Source organism: Marmota flaviventris, chromosome 10, assembly GCF_047511675.1.
Source record: "Marmota flaviventris isolate mMarFla1 chromosome 10, mMarFla1.hap1, whole genome shotgun sequence".
In the NCBI taxonomy this organism is placed as follows: domain Eukaryota; kingdom Metazoa; phylum Chordata; class Mammalia; order Rodentia; family Sciuridae; genus Marmota; species Marmota flaviventris.
The window spans coordinates 21,476,838-21,498,799 of record NC_092507.1 but is presented as its reverse complement, the minus strand read 5'-3'; the positions used below and the strand labels follow the sequence as shown (position 1 = coordinate 21,498,799).

Below are 21,962 nucleotides of genomic sequence, written 5' to 3'. Positions count from 1 at the left end.
GAATGCCTAATTCTATTATTCACCTGAAAGAGGATTCTGACTAAGGTAAAGGTCAGGGCACTGTGATCTTCTAGGATATCAACCACAGAGGATGGGAAAAGCACCCCTAAAGTATCTTTCCTCAACAGTCTGTCCTCTATACATTTAGTTAGGATATTATTAAAGTTTTTGTATTATATTCTGCTGCAGTAAAAAGAAGATCCTAAGGCATGAGGGGTAACAGCATCAGAAAGAAAAGCAGGTTTTCTGATACTACAGACTATGGTGCAGAGGAGGCCAACGTGGTAATTCCACATGCCATGCACGATAGAGAATAAGGAGTTGTCTCAGTTTCTGGTACCAAAATTACAAGTAACGGGGTAGTTCGAATATACTGAAAAAAAGTGAAATTTATATGTGTAATAAAACAGTCTTTTTCAAAGCTGTAGAAAATGCTGTAAAGAAGTCTTGGATTTTATAATTTCTATGAAGAGGAGCATGAGGGAAAGCAACTCTGTAGAGAAGTTCCATGTGTCTTTACTATGCTCAAAACCCTTGGAAAGGGAACAATGAGAAAGTGTTTCATTTTGTTTTTACTTTTTCTATTTTCCTTTTGTGAATATCTGACCACTGTGTTGAAGCACAAGTATAAATTTTAATTGATAATACCTTTGAAAAAAGTCATTAAACATCTAGTGCCTAGCATGTTCTATAGGTTGATTCATAGGAATTATTTCAGAAATGACTTTGGAAAATAGAAGAAAGTGAATTGGTCTATATTCAAAGAAATTTCAGGGTAATACTTATAATAGTATTTAATAGAAAGAAGTTTACTAGGTTCTAGGATGACAACTGAAAATCTCTGCAGATAATCTCAAGTGTAGTTTTAGTCAACAAAGTCAGTATCTCCTCTCTTTAAAATTTTTTTTACTGAAGTTGTAAATAAGTAATAGAATTGACCCATGCAAATAGAATCTCCTGCATATAAGAAAATGGCTAAAAGACAGGTCAAAATATAGATGTTGGTTTTATTTTTAAGCACGTGTTACTCTAAGAATATCACTTGGATAAAGATGAGTTTATTAAGAATAGGATAAATTTGGAAAGACATTTAAAATTACACCATGTTGCTTAGGTTGGTCTTGAATTTGTTAACTTATAGGGTCCTCTCCTGCCTCAGCCACCTGAGCAGCTGGGACTACAGGCTTTGGAAAGAGATTTTTAACTTTAGTAGTTTTTGATGCTTGGTAAAATGTCAAAAGGAATAGAAGGAAATAAAGATAGCTATTTTCTAATTCTGCCAAATTAGAAAATTCCAAGAAGTTAATGCATGCCTGTTTGTTTCTTAATTTCCATCTTCCCAGTCCTTCAAAGACCAAGAATTAAAAAACTCGAGCTTCTAGTTCCAGGAAAGAGCTATAGATTCATTCTTTTCTTTTTTTTGCTCATCTTCTCTGTATCATTGCAATTTTAGTATATGTGCTGCTGAAGTAAACACTAGATTCATTCTTATGAGGTAGGTTTGTCTCCACATTACTAGGTGGAAATCTGGGCACCAAGTAGTTAAACGAACTTCTTGGAATTACCCTGGAAATGATCAATGACAAAACTAAGGTAAAATCCCACAACTTTACATTGGTCTGTATTGATTAATTTAATCCAAATTTATTTTGTTTGTTTGCAGTGCCAGGGATTCAACCCAGGGCCTCGGCCCCCACATTGTTCTTTACATCTCTACCCACCATTAAGAAGCTGAACCAGGGTAAAGCCAACACAGTTATATGGAAATGCTTCTGGTACTGAGAATGGAATGATGTTGGGGGAAAGAAGCCAACACTATTTATAGCTTCATGTTACAAATATTGGCAGCATTAACTTTAGGCAATATAAAGCTGGAATGTCCAATATTTTTCCTGTGATAACTACGATGGGTCTATCTTTTGAGACTGCATTAGCCAGCTTTGTCCAATACAAGGGCTTGGCCAGTCTCCTCTCAACCATTCTTAACCTATTTACGGAAGAAATGGCTTTTCCTTTGTCAATAAGAGTCTCTGAGGACTCTTGTACTTCAGAAAACTGAAAATTACTGTTGGCTCACACTAGACTTCTAATGGACTTGAAATAACTCCAATACAAAAAGAAACAAAATTCAGGGTTACGTTTATAATAGTAATTAATAAAAAGCTGTGTACAAGGATGAAAACTAGAACTTCAGGAAATATAATCTGAAACAGTTATAAAAGTATCAATAAAATTCTAAGATTATTTCCTTTTTTTTTTTTAAAAGACTTAATAATATAACCAATGCGATAGTTTCATTTGTTATTTCACTAAGCAAACACCTTATATCTTATTTCATAAATAAAGGTGGGTACTCAGGATTATCACTTTGTGTGTTATAAAATAGCTTTGCAGTATTTCAGGTGGATTTGAGAGTTCTCTTTTCTTATTATGAATCAATAAATATGCTTGTTTATAAAATATTTGTTATAAATAGAAATAGCTTGTGACATGAAAGATATACAAGCACATCAATTTTTTTTTTAACCTTGCCTGGTCCTTGCTTCTTTTCCCACTATTATGACAGTAGCAGTTTTCAAGAAATAGCAGAGAATTATGTACACATGTCTCTAGAGACAGTAAGATAATACTTGTGGATGTTGAAGGAACAGATTCTTGGCTTTACTGCTCTTTTTTTTTTTTTTTTTTGTCTAAGAGGCCAGCTTTTCAAAATCAAAGTCTTGTTTAGAAGTTCATCAACTGAAAAGCACTGAGAAGTTACACCAAGTGCAATAATCCCAGTTTGATAACGCTATAAACGCAAAGTTCAAAACAATATTTGAGACATTAACCAAATCACCCATATTGGTACATTCCAGTGCCAAAAAAAGCAAGCTACATGCAAAGTTTCATTAATATTGAGGTAAAAAAAAACAACAAGTTAGGCATCCAAGTTGTGTTCTGAGGAGAGAGTGCTCATATTTACTTCAGGGAAGCCTTATAAATCAACATGCAAACAGGAGACGTATAACTTATCACAACAGAACTTTAGCTCACAAGCCCAGTGATTAAAAACAATCGATTTTCAACACAGGTATAGAAACAAACAGGTCCGAAGTATATTAGGAGAACAAAGTATATCTATATCTATATATCTCTCTATATATGTTAAGCTTATCATAATGGCTAAATATTGCTTCTATAGCAATGTAATTATTTAAGCTATAACAAAGTAACACAGTATTTTAATTCAGAGAAGGGGCTGTTTATGTACAGATCTGAAATAAATCTGTATTCCAGGACATTTAAAGATAGGTAGAGTAATCTGAGATATTCAGCCCTGGCCAGAGGCCAGGGGACACCAGCACCATTTTCTTTAAACTAAATCAACACTCTGCTTATGAAAAGACAGCATGTAGCCTTTGCAGATCTCTTCTATACACCAGCAGGATAAAGTCATCTGTCCCTGTACAGCTCAGAAATACTCATAAAAAGGCCACAGATGTCAAAAGCCCTTTTCCAGAAAAAGGCCTTTGTATATACCGGCTTGATACTCTAAGAAAAGGAGTGGTTATGGATTTATAGATTAAAACTTTATCATTTTAAGGCTTTTGAAAGGTTAGCAAGTCAATTTTTTTTTTTTTCTTAAACTACAGAGCCCATGCCACACAAATGACTACAGGAGCCTGGGAAAGTTCCCATCAAATGTTTCTAGAGAGTATCCTGGTTTGTGTGAGACACTGGTGAGGACACAGCAACAGTCAACAGTGAGAACATGCAGGATAAAAGAGTTAAAGCTTTTGAGAAAAGTACCAACTTGCCATGTGCTTAAATCTGATTTGTCTAAATTTGTTAACTTCAGTACAGAAAAACTGGCTTGGGTAATCAATCCATTGCTACTCCTTTTATCCCACAATACATATTCTACAAAGTAACATTTTATTGACAGAAAAATGATCATAAGAGCTTCCCTAGGACAGTGAACTATCAGAGGCATCATATAGGTGATAAAACATTTGAAGTCAAGGACAAAAGTTCACTGGTATTAGTCTTGACATTTCAGATGAGCACCCTGTTTTCCGATCACAGAAAGACCAACCACCAAACAGCTAATGCAAGGACCACAAGAAAAGACATCATGAAGGGAATACGAGGAGATGTAAAAGTACTAGAGTAGAGGTGGCACTTTTTGAGAGACTTGTGATCCTCAGGGATTGGAATAGAAACCTTGGGAAGAATTTCTTCATTTTCTTGCTGGGGTAAGGCTCTTTCAGCAGATGTCTCTTGCCTTTTAATTTTCTCTTCATCCTGTACTAACAGAGCACGTTCCTGTGTCTGCTTTCACGGTAGAAGATCAAGAAAGACAGAGAAAGATGAACAAAATGACAGATGGAAAGTGCTCAAAAATGATACTTGGGGATGTGCAAAGGATTTGAAAAGACCTTTTGGACACTCTTTGAGATTTACTTTGGCAATTTATCCTAGCAAAGTTTCTAGAACACAGTAGAGTGCTCTAATTGTTTGAATAAATGAATATTAGAATGCCTAATTCTAGTAATGCAAGGAATCAGTACTTTTCCTTACTTATATTATTTAGTCCTCCTTTGAGGATATTCACATATAATTTTTTTTCACATGTGAACTTTGGCCATTTTTCATTGCTTCAGTACTGTCCATCACCAATAAACTGAGCAATGCCAATAATAAAGTATTCTTCTTACCAGAAGAGTTATTCTTATTACAAGTAAAATGGCAGAATATAAAAGTGATCCTTGTATCTCTTTATATAGTCTTTAAAAACTGCAATTGCTCAATATGATAATTAGCTTTTGCTCAAGGGAATAAAAGTCTTATACATTTTAAAGATTTCAAAATAAAAACAAAGTATAAAAGTTTATAATGTACCTCCAGGGTCTTCTAAAAAAAAAAAATCAAAGAAAAAAAAATTTTAAACCCACAAAATCTCAACAATTGCACAGTTAGAATCACGACGAAAAAAAATAGTGACCATGATGAAGGTGTAAGCAAACACTTTTGACAATTTTAAGGAAAGTTCTTTGCCCCAATTGTCCAATTGAGAATTTTCCTCCCCAGCAATTTTTATTCTCTGCTATCCATAGTCAAGATGGTTCTTATCTATGAAAGGAAAAACTTGGCTCTAAGTTCTTTCAGTTGGGCTAGCCTTCTCTGATCAGTTTGGAAGTTCAGCACTGGTTCTTTGCACACCCCTAAGTGACATGTTTCAGGGAGAAAGTAGCTAGGGGACTGGTCAGCAAAAAGAAAAAACGGAAAAGAAAGGATGCAAAATTATAATGATTTTTAAAAGAAAATAAAGTGGGAGAAGAAAGACAACATAAAAAGAATAGGGTATAATTAAATTCATTTTCTCTCTGAATACATATTTACATCTTCATGCAGCTTTTCAACCAGCCATGCGCCGAAATAAGCAAATTGAAAGCTGCGAATGCGGCAGCAGTGAAAGTGTAATGTGTTAGGCTGAAGGCTGTGGGTGTGAATTTACTAGAATAGCCAAAAGAAAAAAATTATCCAGCAGCTGTTGTTCAGTTCTGGGGGGATTTTCTGCTTAGTGCCATGACAAGAGCAAATTCTGATTGAGAAGCATAAGTTGTAACAGCAGCTTTACCTCTGGCCCACCAACCTTTCTTTCCGAGGGGAGGATAGAGGTTTTCTTCACCTGGTCATACACAAATTATATAGAATTCAGTTGCCTTGCAATGCAACAACCATGCTATCAAAGGTGGAAGAGGTAAGCCCAGAGACAGAAATACTATCCTAATTATGAAAGAAAAAGTAAGATATTCCAGAAAATGGAATTATCCTAATATAAAAAGTTATGATACCATTCTTATTCATTCCATTACTCATTTAGAGAGGTAAATATACGTAAGCATAGAGCCAAAATTATTCAAGTATTCCTCATGGGCCTCATTTATTTTATAAAAAGTCACTTCTTTAAAGTCCACAGAATGACATTGCCATTCCCAAAACCAGTCCTAAGATAATTTCTGAAGGGTTTCTATTAAAAGACTTAAGATATTTTCTGGAAATGGAGACTGATACAAATTTACCCAATATTATGGAAGACAGCACCAAGTTATTTTTTCAAAGTAGTTGAACTGTACAAAGTCAAAAATAAAACTTCTGGAAAATATGCAGTTTTGGTTTTCAGCTAGGGTTATAGTAGGTAAGATAGCAACAAGCCATTTTCTCATTCGTAAGATTTTAGAGTTACAAGGACATTCCAGATCACCTACTCCATAAATGGGGGCCCAGCAAGAAATGAATTGTTCAAAATCAGTTAGGCTTCAGTTGGCCAGAACCTCTCAATCAAATCAAGCCACAATTCCTGCTGGACATTTATGATTCTTATTATTAGGAATATATCTAAATGAAATATCTAACACTGAGAGGGGGTAGTCTCACCCAGAAAGCAGGGTTATTGTCCCAGTTCAGGATATATGCCCTAGATTCAGAATATGACTAATGTCCCTTTAGATTAGGGAGTGGAGCTGAGGGGACAATGAGTAGGAATACCACTGTGCTATCATCCTTGGAAACTCTACTTTGACTGTTCATTATTCAAGTATTCTCCAGTCTTACTTGTAAAACTGTTTGGAGAATTGTTAGTCAATTTTAATCACATTTTGAAAAATACAAAAAGTATCCCCTTTGTGGGTCAACTTTTCTCTCCTCCAGTTCCAGAAACTAAACAATAAAACCAAGAATTCTGAAAATTAGAAAAACCCAGTTTTTTTTTCTTTTCTCTCTCTCTCTCTCTCTCTCTCTCTCTCTCTCTCTCTCTGGTTTTTTTGTTTGTTTATTTGGTTTTTGAGACAGGGTCTTACTATGTTGCAAAGACCTGCCTCAAACTTCTGGACTCAAGCACTCTCTTGCCTCAGCCCAAGTAGCTGAGACTATAGTTCACACCACTGCAGCTTGCTGAACTGCAGGTTTTTAATTAGGACAAATTTACAGTTCTTACTAGAATTGCTACTGTTCGTGGGGAAGAAAGCACATAATTTAAGAATAGTTCAACACTCATTATATAAATACCTAATGTGTACTGGCTGGAGATAAAGATTTTTTGGAGATATGCCCAAGGTAATTTGCAAGATCTTTTCATTAAACAAATACATTTTTTTTTTCAGGTGTAGGAGTTCAAAAGTAACAACAATAATAACAGAGAAAGAAAATTCCCTGAATGGTATCTCTGACTTCTTCTAATTAACACTATCTTATAAAGCATATTAAAAGTTTGATGTTACTCGTAAAGATAAAAATAAATCATCAGTTATTCTTCTAAAATTGAAACACAATCATTGATACTTGGTGTTTTGCATTCTCTGGCTTAAAGGCCTCCTTGGCTTATTATATAACTGTGGGCAATCATTCCAGACATTTTTAAGTTGTACAAATGGTCAAATAAAGTTTTAAAAAAATGCTAATCCCTTTCCAATTTTGACTTTACTAAATTTAGTAAACTTTCTGGTCTTGGGAGGCACATTCTGAATATACACAAGGCTTTATTGGCTTATGGTCAATTTATAAACACACACTAGTCAGAAGCATGCAGCTGCAGAGATCATTCTCAGAGCCTAATCATCTACTAGTAAATCTAAATGACTTCCACAATTGAACTGGGTTGGCTTCATGACTTAAAAAATAAATGTCTGATTGCGAATGCTTTAAAACTAAAATGAACTGTTGAGGCACCAAAGCTAAATTTCAGCTCTAGACTTTCAGATGCAGACCACTAACACATGAAAACTTTACTCCATTCGTTCTCACAGTCAGTCATGTAGACACAGTACTCACTCCTTCTCCTGTGGGGATTTGCCCGTTGATGTTAAGCGTCCGGAACGGGGAATGAGTAGACAAGCGTTTATCCCATTCGCTGGGCCGTGGTTCTGGCACAGACTCCATGAAGTTCTTTTTCAGCTCACTAATGCTGGCATGATGTTTTTTGATCTCTTCTTGACTTTTGTCTAAATCCTATAGCAGGAAGGACAAAGATGCAAAACAATAAATAACTGGGACAAAAAAACACACCAAAGGCAACCCAACAGAGATTGGGCGCTGGTAGAAAACACACCACATCCAGGATAGATGTTACTAACCCACAAATGACATTGAAATTGTAAATATACAACATGGTATATTTGCTTGATTTTTTTTTTTTAATTTAAAAGCAAGGTGCTTTTCTTAGAAGCAGTGAAGCATCACAACCCTACAGCTTTAGCTATTACATAACCCCAAGAGTTCACTCCTTCATTTTATGACTCTTCTTCCTAACATGATGTAAAACCAGATCTCCAGCTCCTCATCCCAAGAAGGTAATCCCACAATTCAGCTAGCCTCAGCTTGATAAGAAATGATTTAGGCTCAGCTCAGGCAGGATGGAGATAGCAACAGATAAACTGTTAAATGAAGGACAGGGTGAAAGATTCCACTTCCCACTAACGACTGTGCCCTGGTGAGTTACCATCGTATAGTATCCTATTTGTAATGGAGATAGTTTTACTACTGTACTACTAAGAAGCTGTTCTTTCTTTTTGATAAAGAGGAATAGCCCTTTTTAAATATAAGAATTTATTACTAAAATTCCTAGTTAAAACTTCCAAAATCGATTTTACTACCTCTGAAAAATTGCTCAGGAGTATGAGCATAATGGTTTTTCTTCTTTATAAAAAAGAATATCATGTTTCCAGTTTCTTTTTTATTATTATTTTTATTTTTTGTAGTTGTAGATGGATAGCATGCCTTTTAAAAAAAATTTTGTTTATTTTTTTATGTGGTGCTAAGGATCTAACGCAGTGCCTCACACATGCCAGGCAAGTGCTCTGCCACTAGGCTACAGCTCCAGCCCTTATGTTTCCAGTTTCTAACAATTTCACATCAATCCTTAGTATGATTTGAAATAGAGACATTCTAGGGCTGAGGACATAAGCTCAGTGGTAGGGCACTTGCCAGGCATGTGCAAGGTCCTGGGTTTGATCCTTAATACCATACATACACACACAAAAAAACTTTCTTCCAAAAACTTTCACTGGATTGGAAAGGACCATAAGAGTTTGTCAAATACCTTATATATCTCCTTGACAATTTAAAATAATTCAAGTGTTCCAGCAGATTTGGATACTGGGCAACTAGAGGTAGAGGCAAGCTCTTTAAAGGAATATTCCAGGAAGAAATGATCAAAACTAATGTTAATAAAGCATGGGCTAGAAATATTCAGATTTATTTAAAGTAAGTATATGATAACTTTCAAAAAGGACACTTCACCAAAAATAGGTTGGTAAATATAAATTGAAGACAAAGACTCAAATGTTCTTTGTCCAAAAAACCTCAATAGTTTGAGCTTGAGATCACAATATTTGGAGCCCATCACTTTATGACTGTAAAAAATCCTGTGTTTATCAGGGCAGTTCTGTATCCAAGGAAAGTATAATGCTAAATATATCTCCTAATATGCTGTATGAATTTTGGGATTAGTCTTTCTTTTTTGGCTCTGTTGGAGACAGCTTCATTCTAAAAGTAAGAAAAAAGAAAACTAATTAAAATAAAAATTAGTTTTAAAAAGTTCTTTCTAAGGGCAATATGTGCTTCAACTAAATAAAACTTTTTTCAAAAGCAATATAAGAGGAAAAAAATAGCATAGGAAAAAGAACCAGTGAGACACATGAAAACAATTTTTGTTTGTTTATAGTATTGAGGTTGGAATGCAGGGGTGCTCTGTACCACTGTGGTACATCTCCAGTCCTAAGAAAACTTTTTTGGTGGTGCTGGGGATTGAACAAATGGCCTCGGATATGCCAGGCAAGCACTCCACCACTGTGCTACACTCCCAGCCCACATGACAATTTTGAATCTGGATGTATTCATTCAAAAAATTCATTTTCTAGTTCCTTATTTTTGCAAGAATGACCTATGTATATTTGCTTTGAGATGAGCCAAAGAAAAAACTACACAAAAAAGGCAACCCCGTAGTTTCCCTGTAGAGTGATCTCTTGCTTACTGGGATGAAATGAGAGTCTATTGTGTGAATATGGGTTGCACTAAGGGGAAACAGCAGTTTGCACTTTTGCTCTAGTTGAAAGGAAGGAAAGAGTGTTCACTAGCTAAAGAAAAGCTTAAACAAGCTCACTCAACGATCAGGGTTGGGCCCTGTGTCCCGGCTCCTGAGTGGAAATTAAATCTGTTTGGGCCAAGAAAAACTCAACACATTCGAGGGGTTAAACATGTGAATGGAGCAAAATAAAAATGAGCAAGAGCTGCGATGGTAAAATCACAACTCTCTGAGCTAGCTCTTAATATGAGTGACTGGTGATTTGTTATTCTTCTTGCCTAGCTTTTGATTGGCTTGGAACCTGAGAAAATAATTTTTTTATAAAACCAGGAGCTTCTGAGGAAGCTTTCTCCATCCTTCTTAGCTGGCTTTGCTGAAAACCTGTGGGGGCACAGAAGTATAAAATTAAGATCTCAAAGGGACCTGTTCCAAATAGAACCTGTCATAGATATTTGCTACAGGTTCTCTCTGGGAGATGGAGGAGGAGGCGGTAGATCTAAAAATGAACTCGACCTTATTTGTGCCAGAACAAAGCATTAGTGGGGGTGGGGTAGGAGAAGGGGGGAAGAGGGATGCTTAAAAAAAAAAATGCTAAGGTGACAGATAACTTGAGAGACCTTCCTTGTGGGGAGGCACTTTTTACAATAATTAAAGAATGATGGTCAGTCAAATTATTTTGGCTGTGTTTAGGTTAGACGATTTTTGATGCCTATCATCTTATCATTTTAGTAGCAATCAAACCAAACATTTCATTAAATATAAAATGTTCTCCGAAGTCAGTTAGTAGTTTTAATTTTCAAACACACACTTATTTATAAATCCCCTCTCATGGATGTCAGTGAAATGCCAGGGGAAAAAGCACACCACACACAGGGACTTCATGAGTCTCAGAAGCCATAACACACCTGATGGAATAGTTGACAAATATATGATTGGTACTGTAGGTTCCAGTTAAGAGGAAGCACCGAAGATGGACTAGTCAGGAAATATATTTAGGGTCTGGAGATGTCACATTGCTGAGCAAAGGACAGCAACCGCCATTTATTTTCCTTCCTAATCTCAGAAGACAGAATGTTTCAGGTCTAGTCTCAGATATGGGCTAAAACAAAGTGATCTAGTTTCCAAGTCTGAAATATCCAAGAGTCCTTGGAAAAATTCATGTTGTAAGAGACAAATGTATGTAAAGCACTCGGCACTATGCCTACCACACAGTATATGTTGAATGAAGGTGACCATAATTTTCATTACTTTAATCAGAGTACCTTATAAATAGCAGGTGCTATATCAAAATATAGGTATTGGCAAAAAGTGAGATTAAATAATTATTAGAACCCCCATATATTAAACAGAGATCTGTCTTTTAAAGTTACTTAAAACTTCCAGTTTAATAATATTTACATTTTTGTTCATCTTTTGGGTCCCAATTAAAATATTATCTTTAGAGAGACCTCCCCTGTCCATCGTTCCTTTGTTAGCACAGCATACTGTTTATTTCCTATGCAGAGTCTACAATAACTTATAATCGTTTATTGCTATTTACTAACTTTTTGTTTCTTTCCTCACCAGTTTATACATTATAAGCTTCCTGAAGACAGGAATCATGTTTATTCATCTTCCTGTAATTTACAGTTCCTTTATAGTTAAGTTAAATACCCCTGATGTAAGAGTTCACACTCATCATCTCTTATGGTTCTGCACTGAGTGGAGCTGTAGAATAATCTGGTCATCCATATAAGAATTTTTCTGAAGTATAAACTAACTTGATTTCAGGTTTTTCCACATGGAACAGTCTAGTTTTCTAACTTTTTTCTCATAAACTTTCCTTTACCTAATTAGTTTTACATTTTCCTATCCAACATGGAGCCCAAAACTAGATAAAGTATAATAATACAGGTCTGGTAAAAATCTGGCCAATGTTGAACATAGTGGGAAAATGACCTGTAGCAGATAGGAATTAAACAGTGCAATTTAATAGTTGTGTAATCCCTAATTCAGATCCTACCTTTTCCAATTTATCATCTACGCTTGTTTTCACATCTTTATTTATTTATTTAAAAAATATTTATATTTTTTTAGTTTTCTAGGTGGACACAATATATTTTATCTTCATGTGGTGCTGAGGATCGAACCTAGTGCTTCATGCATGCTAGGCGAGCACTCTACCACTGAGTCACAACCCTAGCCCCTTGTTTTCATATCTTAAAATAAAAATCTCACACTTCCAGTCTTGTTTTCAAGATGAAATCATCTTATAGTAACTACATTAAATGTTAGGCTCCCTTCTGTCGTTCTTATATTCTACTCCTCCACCTACATCCCTGGCCCAACCTATCTTCATATATATATATATATTTTTTTCCAGTGCTGGAGATTGAACCTAGAGCCTCACTCATGCTAGGTAAGTGCTCTGCCACTGAGCTACATTCCCAATATTTCAAGTCCATTCTGAATTGTGATAATTTTTCTTACTTTTTCACACTGCCTTGGTTCAGAAAATGAAAACTTCAATTTGCTTCTTGGAATATACAGAAATTTATACTCTTGGAAAATTCAAGGAACTTTAAGCAGTGATGTAGAACTTTCTGAAATGGGTAAAATAATGGAACCATGACTACCAGAGGTAGTCCCAATCATATATTTTTTTTTTTAGATAGCATGAGAGATGGAAACTAAAAATAACCAGGAGAGATGGTTGCATATCTTCATGTTTACCAACATGCAAAAGCATTTTAAACCTAAAATCACTTCATGCAATGGCATGCATGCAAAACCAAATGCAGCATAGAATGAAGAAAAGGGGGTCAGTAAAGAGAATGCAGAAGGTTCCAGGCAACCAACTGAAATAAGCTTCAAGTTCATACAAACCTCCAACATTAAATTGCTATGTCTGATATAAATGTTTTCACCATCTAGTCTCTCTCTCTTTTTCTGTGAAAATGAAAGGGGGGAAAAACAGAAAAGCATAAAAAATTAAAAAGTTGTTCTTGCAGGAAAAAACTGCAAATTGGCAAACCAAAAAAATACGTAAATTAAATGTCCGCAGCACAGCATATGCCAACATGAAATGGTCACAGAACCACAAGGACACACGGAGAACATGATTACCGCTGGAAGATGGATGACCTTATTGATGAATGATGAGAGACTGTGATGACGTTATTTAAATAGACAGTGTTCCTGGCTTCATTGGCTTCTTAGGTAATAAGCTGTTACATGTTCATTTTTGAAACTGAACTGTTTGAACATTACTCTAAAACAATATATGACTTTGAAAAGCTTTGAAATTCCAGGTACTAGAGAGTGGAGAAATGATCTAAAACGTTATTTAGCTTTTTGGAGGTATTTCATACTTAGTAATACTCTAGCATCTAGATCTCTAATATCTTTTATAAAAAAAGATCTAAGGGCATTTTATAATCAGCCAATAAATATATTCAGTAAGAACTGATTCATCTCTTCTGCAACAGGGAGGAATGAGGCACACAACAGTCAAACACGTAGCTATTAACAACACTGGGAGCTGCTGCTATGATGCTTTTCATGATAAATATGTATAAAATATCACAAATGATTCCAAAAATGTGATGCCATTGTGGCATAGTTATTATAAAGTTTGAATGTAAAAGATAGGTGTTATGAAATAACCTCACTGGTTATTTCATTTTGTTAAAAGAAAAAAGATATTTTAAGTTGAACAAAAAATTTTTTTTTCCTGATACTGGGATTGAACCCAGGGATACTCTACCACTGAGCCACATCCCTACCCCTTTTTATTTTTTATTTTGAGACAGGATCTTGCTAAATTGCCTAGGCTGGGTTGAATTTGCCATAATCCTGCCTCAGCCTTGTAAATAGCTGTGGTGTGCACCACCACAATGGACCAACAAAATCTTTAAAGAAAATAGTATAAGATTATAATTTCTTTGGTAGGTGTGTGTGTTCTTTTTATTTTGTACTTTGAGATAAGGTATCATCGCTAAGTTGTTTAGGGCTTCACTAAGTTGTTTAGGGCTTCACTAAGTTGTTTAGGGCTTCACTAAGTTGCTGAGGCTACCCTCAAACTTGCGGTCCTCCTGCCTCAACCTCCCAAGCCATGGGAACTACAGGGTGTGTCACTACACTGGGCTATAACTGTCCTTTTAAATTAAGTTCTGATTAAGAGAAATCAATGAAAAGAATGGATCACTGTCTTTTTAATGCATTGTAAGTCAGCACGGGTGAAATGGCAATGTAGCTTTGTGAAGGTGAACATGGCTAACCTTCCTCATTCTTATCAGATCTTCAGGTTTTTCTGCAAGCTTCTGTTTTGCCATAATTTAAAAAAGAAAAAAAAATATTGGCTCATTGAAGTTTGTTTGAACCGTCAATCTATTTTATTTTTAAGGAAAAGGGAGTGAGGGAAAAGAAAAAACTGAGGGAGTGGAGGGGAAAAGGAACAAGTGGCCTGTTGGCACAAACCTGTGTTTGGTCACCATTTGAGGTGGGTACTGTGACCTCGATGTGGGTTTTTTCCACCTACATTTAAGAAATAAAGTGGTAAAAACAGTATAGGTTAGTAGGTTTCCATGAATAGCATTGCTTCCAAACAAGCTGCATCTTTAAGCTGGTTAGAAACAGGATGATGCAGTCTCAGGGCGGGTGTTAGGGGCACGTCTTCCTAGTGGTGGCAACGTGTTAGTTCACCACCACAGCTGTAAAGCTGACCAGGCCACATGGACAATCAACCACATCACCAAAAGAGAAAATGCAGGTACTCACCCTATCAATGAAGAAAACATTTTTGTACTATTTATTAAAAAAAAAACTACTCACTAAAAATAACTTAGGCTCATTTGATACTATAGTCATGTTTTTGTTTTGCCTTTTCTTTTTTTATGATTAAAAAATAAATTTACAAATAAAAATATCATTTTATACATGATAGAAATAAAAATTTTATAGTTAAAACACATGTAATAACATGATACTTAACAGGTAATATGACGGATTTTGTTAGTTGATCAAAATATTTAAGGAGGCAATTTCACTCTTCAGTTTATTACACCACAAAACATCAAAATAAACATCCAAATTGTAACTGACACATGCAGTTACTTCCAGGGTTGTTTTATAAATAACACACACAGGACTCAGCAGCAACACTCAGCTCTCCACCAGCTCCTCTCTAGGGGGTTATAGCTCGTGTGTTTGGGGGAAGGGCAAGATTCATCCTCAATAGTGAAAAGAATAGTGAAGGTCTCCTGTGTAGCTTTGAAATACCTTTAGTAACAGTCATTTTATACACAGAAAATGAAGTACTTATTAAAAAAAACACAGATACATTATTTAAAAGAAACATAATAGAGTGAGAACTGCCTAAAACATTGGATATTTCAAAATTAGAAAATGGATTTTTAATTAAAGGTTAAGTTAATCATTTTGTATCATTAAATTATTTTCTTTCTTCATCTTCTTCACCTGCCACCCCCAATTCTGGGGGTTGTACCCAGGGATGCTCTACCTGAGCTACACTGCCAATCCTTTATTATTTTTGAGAAAGGGTCTTGCAAGGTGTCCAGGTTGGCCTCAACGTTTCTATCCTCCTGCCTCCTGGATGGCTGGGATCAAGGGTGTGTACCACAGAGCCCAGCCATGTCATTAAATTCTTTACAGAACCTCATCAACCTGTGGTTTTATATATTCTTTTTAATCATGCTAAGCAGCATTACCTTGGAATACAATGTCACTGTGCTACTTCCTCTAGGACTAAATGTAAAAATCATAAGAATACCATACTTTGAAACATTGTCAAATCATAAGCACATCCAGCTACAGCACTTTTAAATTACCAGGGGTAATTAACAATTGGATTCTTTCTACTCTGAATTTCAGCACACTTGCTATGTGGCTGTCAACAAGTTATTTCACTTGTCTGAACTTAAAGTTATCTTATTGACAAAATGAAGATAATGTCATCATAGAATTGTATACACTTAGCAAAACAGCAGTATTGTTTTATAAAGCATAAATTCCTCGTTTAAATATCTTTTTGTGTTATCAGCAATCCAACAGCAGGAAATTGAAAGCTTCTACTTCAGCTTAAGAATTGAGGTAAAAAAACTACGAGCAGTGGGACAACCTGTAGTCCCAGCTACTCAGGAGGCTGGCAGAAGGATCAACCTGAGCCCAGGAGTTTCAGGCTAGCCTGGGCAACACCAGAAAAAGAATTGAGACCAAGTAGCAACAGTAATTCTACTCATAACCCTATGGGGAACATTAAATGAGATAGAGATATACATGGGGGAGAGGAACTGCTTCCATAACTGCAGAACAGACTTTGTGGAAAGACTGGAAATGATAAAAAGCTAGCGGTGTCTGGCAACAAACTAGTGTTGGATAATGAAATTTTCACAATTATAAAATTACTTTATTATTACTGCTGCTTTATATAATACATGTCTTCAAGTAACTGCCATAATTATTTTCTAACTGCTATAAATGAAATCAGCTCAGATTCACCCTTGATTCTGCCACTAGTACTGCAGTAATAGGCTATCAGAAGTGGTTTTCAGTTTCATTTCAACATTCCACACGAGCATTTCAAAACACATATTTATATAGAATTAAGTGGAAATAAGACCCCCCTCGCCCCGGCCTTTAGCACTTAAAGTAATATACCATGGAGTGTTTTTGTCATTTTACTGGAGGTCCCAAGAGCAACAGGAACCTGTTTTTTTTTTTTTTTTAATTAAAGCATTATAGTTATTATGCATAGGAGTTATATCATCATAGGAGTTATATATATCCACTTTATACATGCATAGAATTTGATTTACTACATTTCAGTCTCCATTCCCTCCACTTCTCTTCCCTTTCCCCTACTCTACTATCTTCCTTTCACTCATTTATCTTTTTATTTTTTAGTTGTAAATACCTTTATTTTATTTATTTATTTTTATGTGGTGCTGAGGCTCAAACCCAGTGCCTCACACATGCCAGGCAAGTGCTCTGCCACTGAGCCACAACCCCAGTCTTCATTGGTTTATTTTTGATTGGTGCTTTCTACATATACATAAGGGTGAAATTCCCTGTGTGTGTATATATATGTATATAACGTGATTTTGTTAAATTCCTTCCACATTTCCTCCCCATTCCTGTTCCTTCTTCTGCTCCACTGATCTTCCCTATGTCTTTATGATATCTGATCCTCCAAAAAGAGAACCTATTTTTAAAGATAACCTGTCTCTCTTACAGACAAAAGGAGAACAGCAGGTCAGCAGAGAGCCAGAGAACTGTTAGCCAGATAGAAGAGTCCCCTGACCACTCCCACAACCCAACAGTTTCTAGTTAATATAAGAACAGAGGCATAGTGAACAGTGCCAGGTGATATACCCTAACATTAAAAACTGAGCAGGTAGGCTAATATTATAAAAGCATTGTTTACATAGAACCTAATGACCAATAATGTCATGGACATTTGGCTAGCTACAAAAATGACAACACTCACCCTTCACTAGAGTTTTTATTCTCTCTGAACTCAGGATAGTCTCAAAAGGACAGTAAAGCTGTATGTCATATATATATTTTTTAATATAGTTGAAACAGAACCAGATTGCCCACTGTTATATAGATAAATTAGATATTGATCTGGCTCCAAAAGAACAGGATTAATCCATATGCAATCACTGAAATCTTAGTTTTAAATTTTTAAACAATATCTAAAATGTAATTCTTCTCATGAATGACATTTTTCTTACGAGACTGCTTCTCATAATTTTTGTTGGTCACATTTAATTTTAGAAACCTGAACTAGCACCTCAACTCCATCACTGCTTAAATATGTTTAAAAACTTATAAACATGTATATATTTTTAAAGCCTAGTAACTATTACTTCTGGGAAAATTGCTAATTAAATTGGTGATTTTTCAACTTGGTGCACTGACTATGGGTAAAATCAACTCAGAATTGAAGCAACTAGCAGCCTAACCTCTCCCACATAATGGATGTTCCCCTTCTTATTAGCTGCTTACAATTTAAACAACCACATAAATTTGCTTTCTGTAATACCCAGTCTTTTGAAATGTTGCACATACATCCGTCTTAGGCAATCAAACTGTATTTTAATTACAATAGCAGAGCTCACTCCTAAGCAAGGTAGAGATTCCTTTTGAGTGAGTGAAAAATATTTTAAAAAGCAATCAACCATGCTGGTGCGTTTTATAATCCCAATTTTCTAATATTAAATTGGGTCAAGGGGTGGATCACCTGAAAACTTCTGGGATAACTTATAGTCTTTATAACATAATTTAGGAAAATATGTTATAGGTTCATGAGAGACATCTTTCAGAAAGAATGAGGAAGTAATAACTTTGTTGCGACTGTACAAGACTTGGTTTCTTTGAAAACTTTCCTGGTTAGGAGTTGGGACCTCTAAATAAAAAAGTGAATTGGCTTGATATGTGGATTGATGTACCTTCCATGCTTCTGTGGGCTCTGGCTCAGCTTGCTCCGGTGGCTCCTCTTCTCTTTTCACTTCAACCTTCACTGTTTCCTTCGGTGTTTTTTTGGCAGATGCCTCTGGGCCGTTGCCCTCAGTGACCTGACTCTGAGCAATGGCTGGTGCAGAGGTGGGCCGAGGACTTCGGTCTGCTGAATCAGCAGCTGCTGCTGTGTGAGAAGGGGAAAAGGGAAGAATAAGCGAGGCCAGAGCCACTATACTACTTTAAGGACACCAGGCCAAATAACTCCGCATCCAGGACACAGTGTGTGAATGTTACAGTCCAGTGACCTACCACACAGAAGGCAAACAATCATATCTTGTTCTGAGGGCAACAAGATAGCTGAAGATACCCTCACCAGAAATGTGAAAATGTCTTCACAATCATGTTTCACAAAAGCTAAATTCAAAAAGGAAAAAGATAAAATAAGAAAAGAAATGGAAAACCTGTTAATCTTCAATGTTGTCTACGGAGGAGGAAAAAAGGATTAAGTCTAGTTTCCTCTATGAAGCCTTTTAAAAATACTGTTTATTTTTAGGTAGTTTCAGGAACCTAAAAAAATATTGTGTCTAGGAAGAAATACTGTGTCTGATTTTTTCTGTGAAGTCTCCCTGTAATGATAAATGGCTCTTCTGATAAGACATTACTACCTTTTGATACTTGTAAGGGCAACTCTTTGAACTAGATGCTTTCCCTTTTAATAATAAATCATTTGACTAAAATAATATTGATTCAAAATGTATGGTCTTCAGTCATAAAAACAAAACAAACACCTTTTGCATTCTGTCCCACCCCATCCCAGAGTCCTATCAATGTGTGCTACAGCTTCTATTCTCTAAAATATTTAGAGCAGTGGCTCTCAACCAGGGGTTATTTTATCCCCAGAGAACATCTGGCAATGTTTGCAGACATTCTAGGTTTTTACAACTGGGGAGAGCAGAGAAAGTAGGTACTGACATGTAGTATATAGAGGCCAAGGTTGAGAAACCTTGATTTAGGGAAAAGTCGTATAGATTGTTTTAGAGAGAAAAAACTATATACATTAATGACAAACGCTTGATCTTCTGTTGTTTTGGTTTGGACTTTGGCTAAGTTTTAGATAACTTACTTCAGAGCAATCACTTGGGGTTGGGGATGGAGCTCAGTGGTAGAGCATTTGCCCCTGGGTTCGATCCCCAGGGAGAAGAAGAAAGAAAAGAAATAAAGAAATAGTCACTCATACACTATTTGTGGTTTTTATTTTCATTCTTTTAAGGATTAAAACAAAATATCTCTGCATGTTACAGTAAACCTTACTAATCTGACATTGTCTAGGAATGAAGTTATTTGTTCACATGATTTAATATTTGTTCTTTTGTAGTACTGGGGATTGAACCCAGGGCCTCTCACATGTTAGGCGAGTGTTCCACCTCCGATGAGCTATATCCCCAGCCCTTTATTTAATTTTATTTTGAGATTCTCTTGTTTCAGCCTAAGTAGCTGGGATTACAGACATGCACCATTGAGCCCAGCTATGATTTAATAGTCTATATCTATAATAGAATAATATCATTATTCTTTAAAAAAATTTTTTTAATTGTAGATGGACACAATACCTTTATTTATTTACTTATTTTTATGTGGTGCTGAGGATCAAACCTCATACGTGTGAGGCAAGCACTCTGCCACCGAGCCACAATCCCAGCCCTCATTATTCTTTCTTATACTGAAACTTTTTAATTTTATTTTTCATGGAAATCTTAAGATGTTTATTACACATTTTCTTTCCTTTTTAAACTGACTATACTGTATAACCTATTTTAACACATTTAGATTTATAAGATGCAAAATTTAAGTAAAACAAAGGACTTTCTTAAACCAGAATGAATTAATAAATTGAAATTCACAATTACTTCCTATATACAACACCAAGAAAGAAATGCTTATTACTCAATGAACAAACTGTGGCCTCTTGCAAGTCTCTGATACACATGGGTGCTCTAAGCCAGTCAACGCAAGAATGGCAGATGGCAGACCAAGCCTAACAAAACAGGGGAATGTGACAAAATATTTTGCTCGCAGTTGTGTTAAAGTATCATTATACATGTGTATTCACACCTCCTCTCAAAGAATTAATTCAACTCTGCTTGGCATCACAGAAACATAGCCCATGCTCTCACCATGTGTTATTTTGCCACTTGAATTTGGTTTTAATCCAATACTAATATTGCAGAGCCAAATGATTTATGTCTTTAGCATTCCTAGCTTTGGAAATCTGTACTGTATGTGGAAGCGTAGGTATAAATGTAAAGACTGAGGGTTAGAAACAAAGGTGGAAACAGTTAAGAGATAGGAAAAATAGAAGCATTACAATGAACAGCACTGATTGTGAAAAGGCGGTATGGAATAAGGCAAAGACCAAATCATGAGTCTTCAGCCCAAACTTATGTTAGTCATACACAGTAATGTGACCTAGTGCAAAGAGCCTAATTTTTCAAACCTCGGTATTAACATTTGTAAAATGTGGAAGATATTAACTCTATAGGATAGTTGGGGAAGGGGAACTCAAGGGCTACAAACACATTTTATGAACTCTAAATATTAATAACTTCTAATATCATATTTGTCCTTATATTTCTCTTGTCATGGGTTAATGTTTTAAGAGTAAGTTGGGCAAAAACTATGCAAATACTGATATGAAATTCAAAGGAAAGATATCACCTGGGAGTCCTGAAGAGAGGCAAATTTCTTAATAAGAAGATTGCAAACTATGGATCATGAATATCATAGTGGTCATTTTTAAAACAGCTTTATTGAGATGTTTTGGTGTGAGACTAAGGATACAGCTCAGTAAAGTTCTTGCCCAGCATGTGTAAGGCCCTAGGTTCAATCCCCAGCACTGGAGAGGAAAAAAAAAAAAAAAGAAGAAGACGTTTTGGCTCTTCAGTTTTATTAATTAATTTGTTAGCTATTACAAGATTTTGGTACATATACAGAAAACCCTTAACTTTATTTTTTTCTATTTTTTATTAGTTCTAATCAGTTTATATATGAGTGTAGAAAGCTCTTTGATTCACTGTACACAAATGGAGCAGAATTTTTAACCTCTCTGGTTGTACATGAAGTGGAATAACACCATTCATGCAATTATACATGTACCTAGGATAATGATATCCATCTCATTCCACCATCTTTCCTACCCCCATTGCCCTCTCCCCTCCTCCTTTGTCCCATCCAAAGTTATCCACTCATTCCAAGCTCCCCTCCCCATTGTAATTAGCATTCACTTACCAGAGAAAACATTCACCCCGAGAAAACCCTTAAATTAAAATATTCAATAGCTCCCATTTCTGAAGGTCTAGACAAAGAAAAAGTACAATGGTGATACTCTTACAGACCCGCTAACTTCAGTTATTATATTGCTCTTGGCTGAGAACAA

General features: G+C 35.7%; 1 protein-coding gene and 1 long non-coding RNA gene across 11 annotated transcripts in view; both read right to left on the bottom strand.

Moving 5' to 3' along the window:
• Epb41 (erythrocyte membrane protein band 4.1) overlaps positions 1-21,962 on the bottom strand; it is a 155,550-nt gene that overhangs the window by 31,689 nt on the left and 101,899 nt on the right. For 2 of the 10 annotated variants that reach the window (XM_071617551.1, XM_071617545.1), the window contains exons 12-17: positions 18,520-18,713; positions 14,525-14,581; positions 14,326-14,367; positions 12,932-12,994; positions 7,816-7,992; positions 5,624-5,674 (exon numbers count right to left, since the gene is read on the bottom strand). In XM_071617551.1, coding sequence (XP_071473652.1) covers positions 5,624-5,674; positions 7,816-7,992; positions 12,932-12,994; positions 14,326-14,367; positions 14,525-14,581; positions 18,520-18,713 — 584 coding nt within the window. The remainder of the gene's footprint in view (positions 1-5,623; positions 5,675-7,815; positions 7,993-12,931; positions 12,995-14,325; positions 14,368-14,524; positions 14,582-18,519; positions 18,714-21,962) is intronic. The other 8 variants (XM_071617546.1, XM_071617547.1, XM_071617549.1 and 5 more) reach the window with 8 other exon arrangements.
• On the bottom strand, positions 21,317-21,936 carry LOC139707231 (uncharacterized). Its single transcript, XR_011708805.1, has 2 exons — positions 21,815-21,936; positions 21,317-21,422 (listed from the first exon to the last, which is right to left on the bottom strand). It is a non-coding gene; the product is annotated as an uncharacterized lncRNA (long non-coding RNA).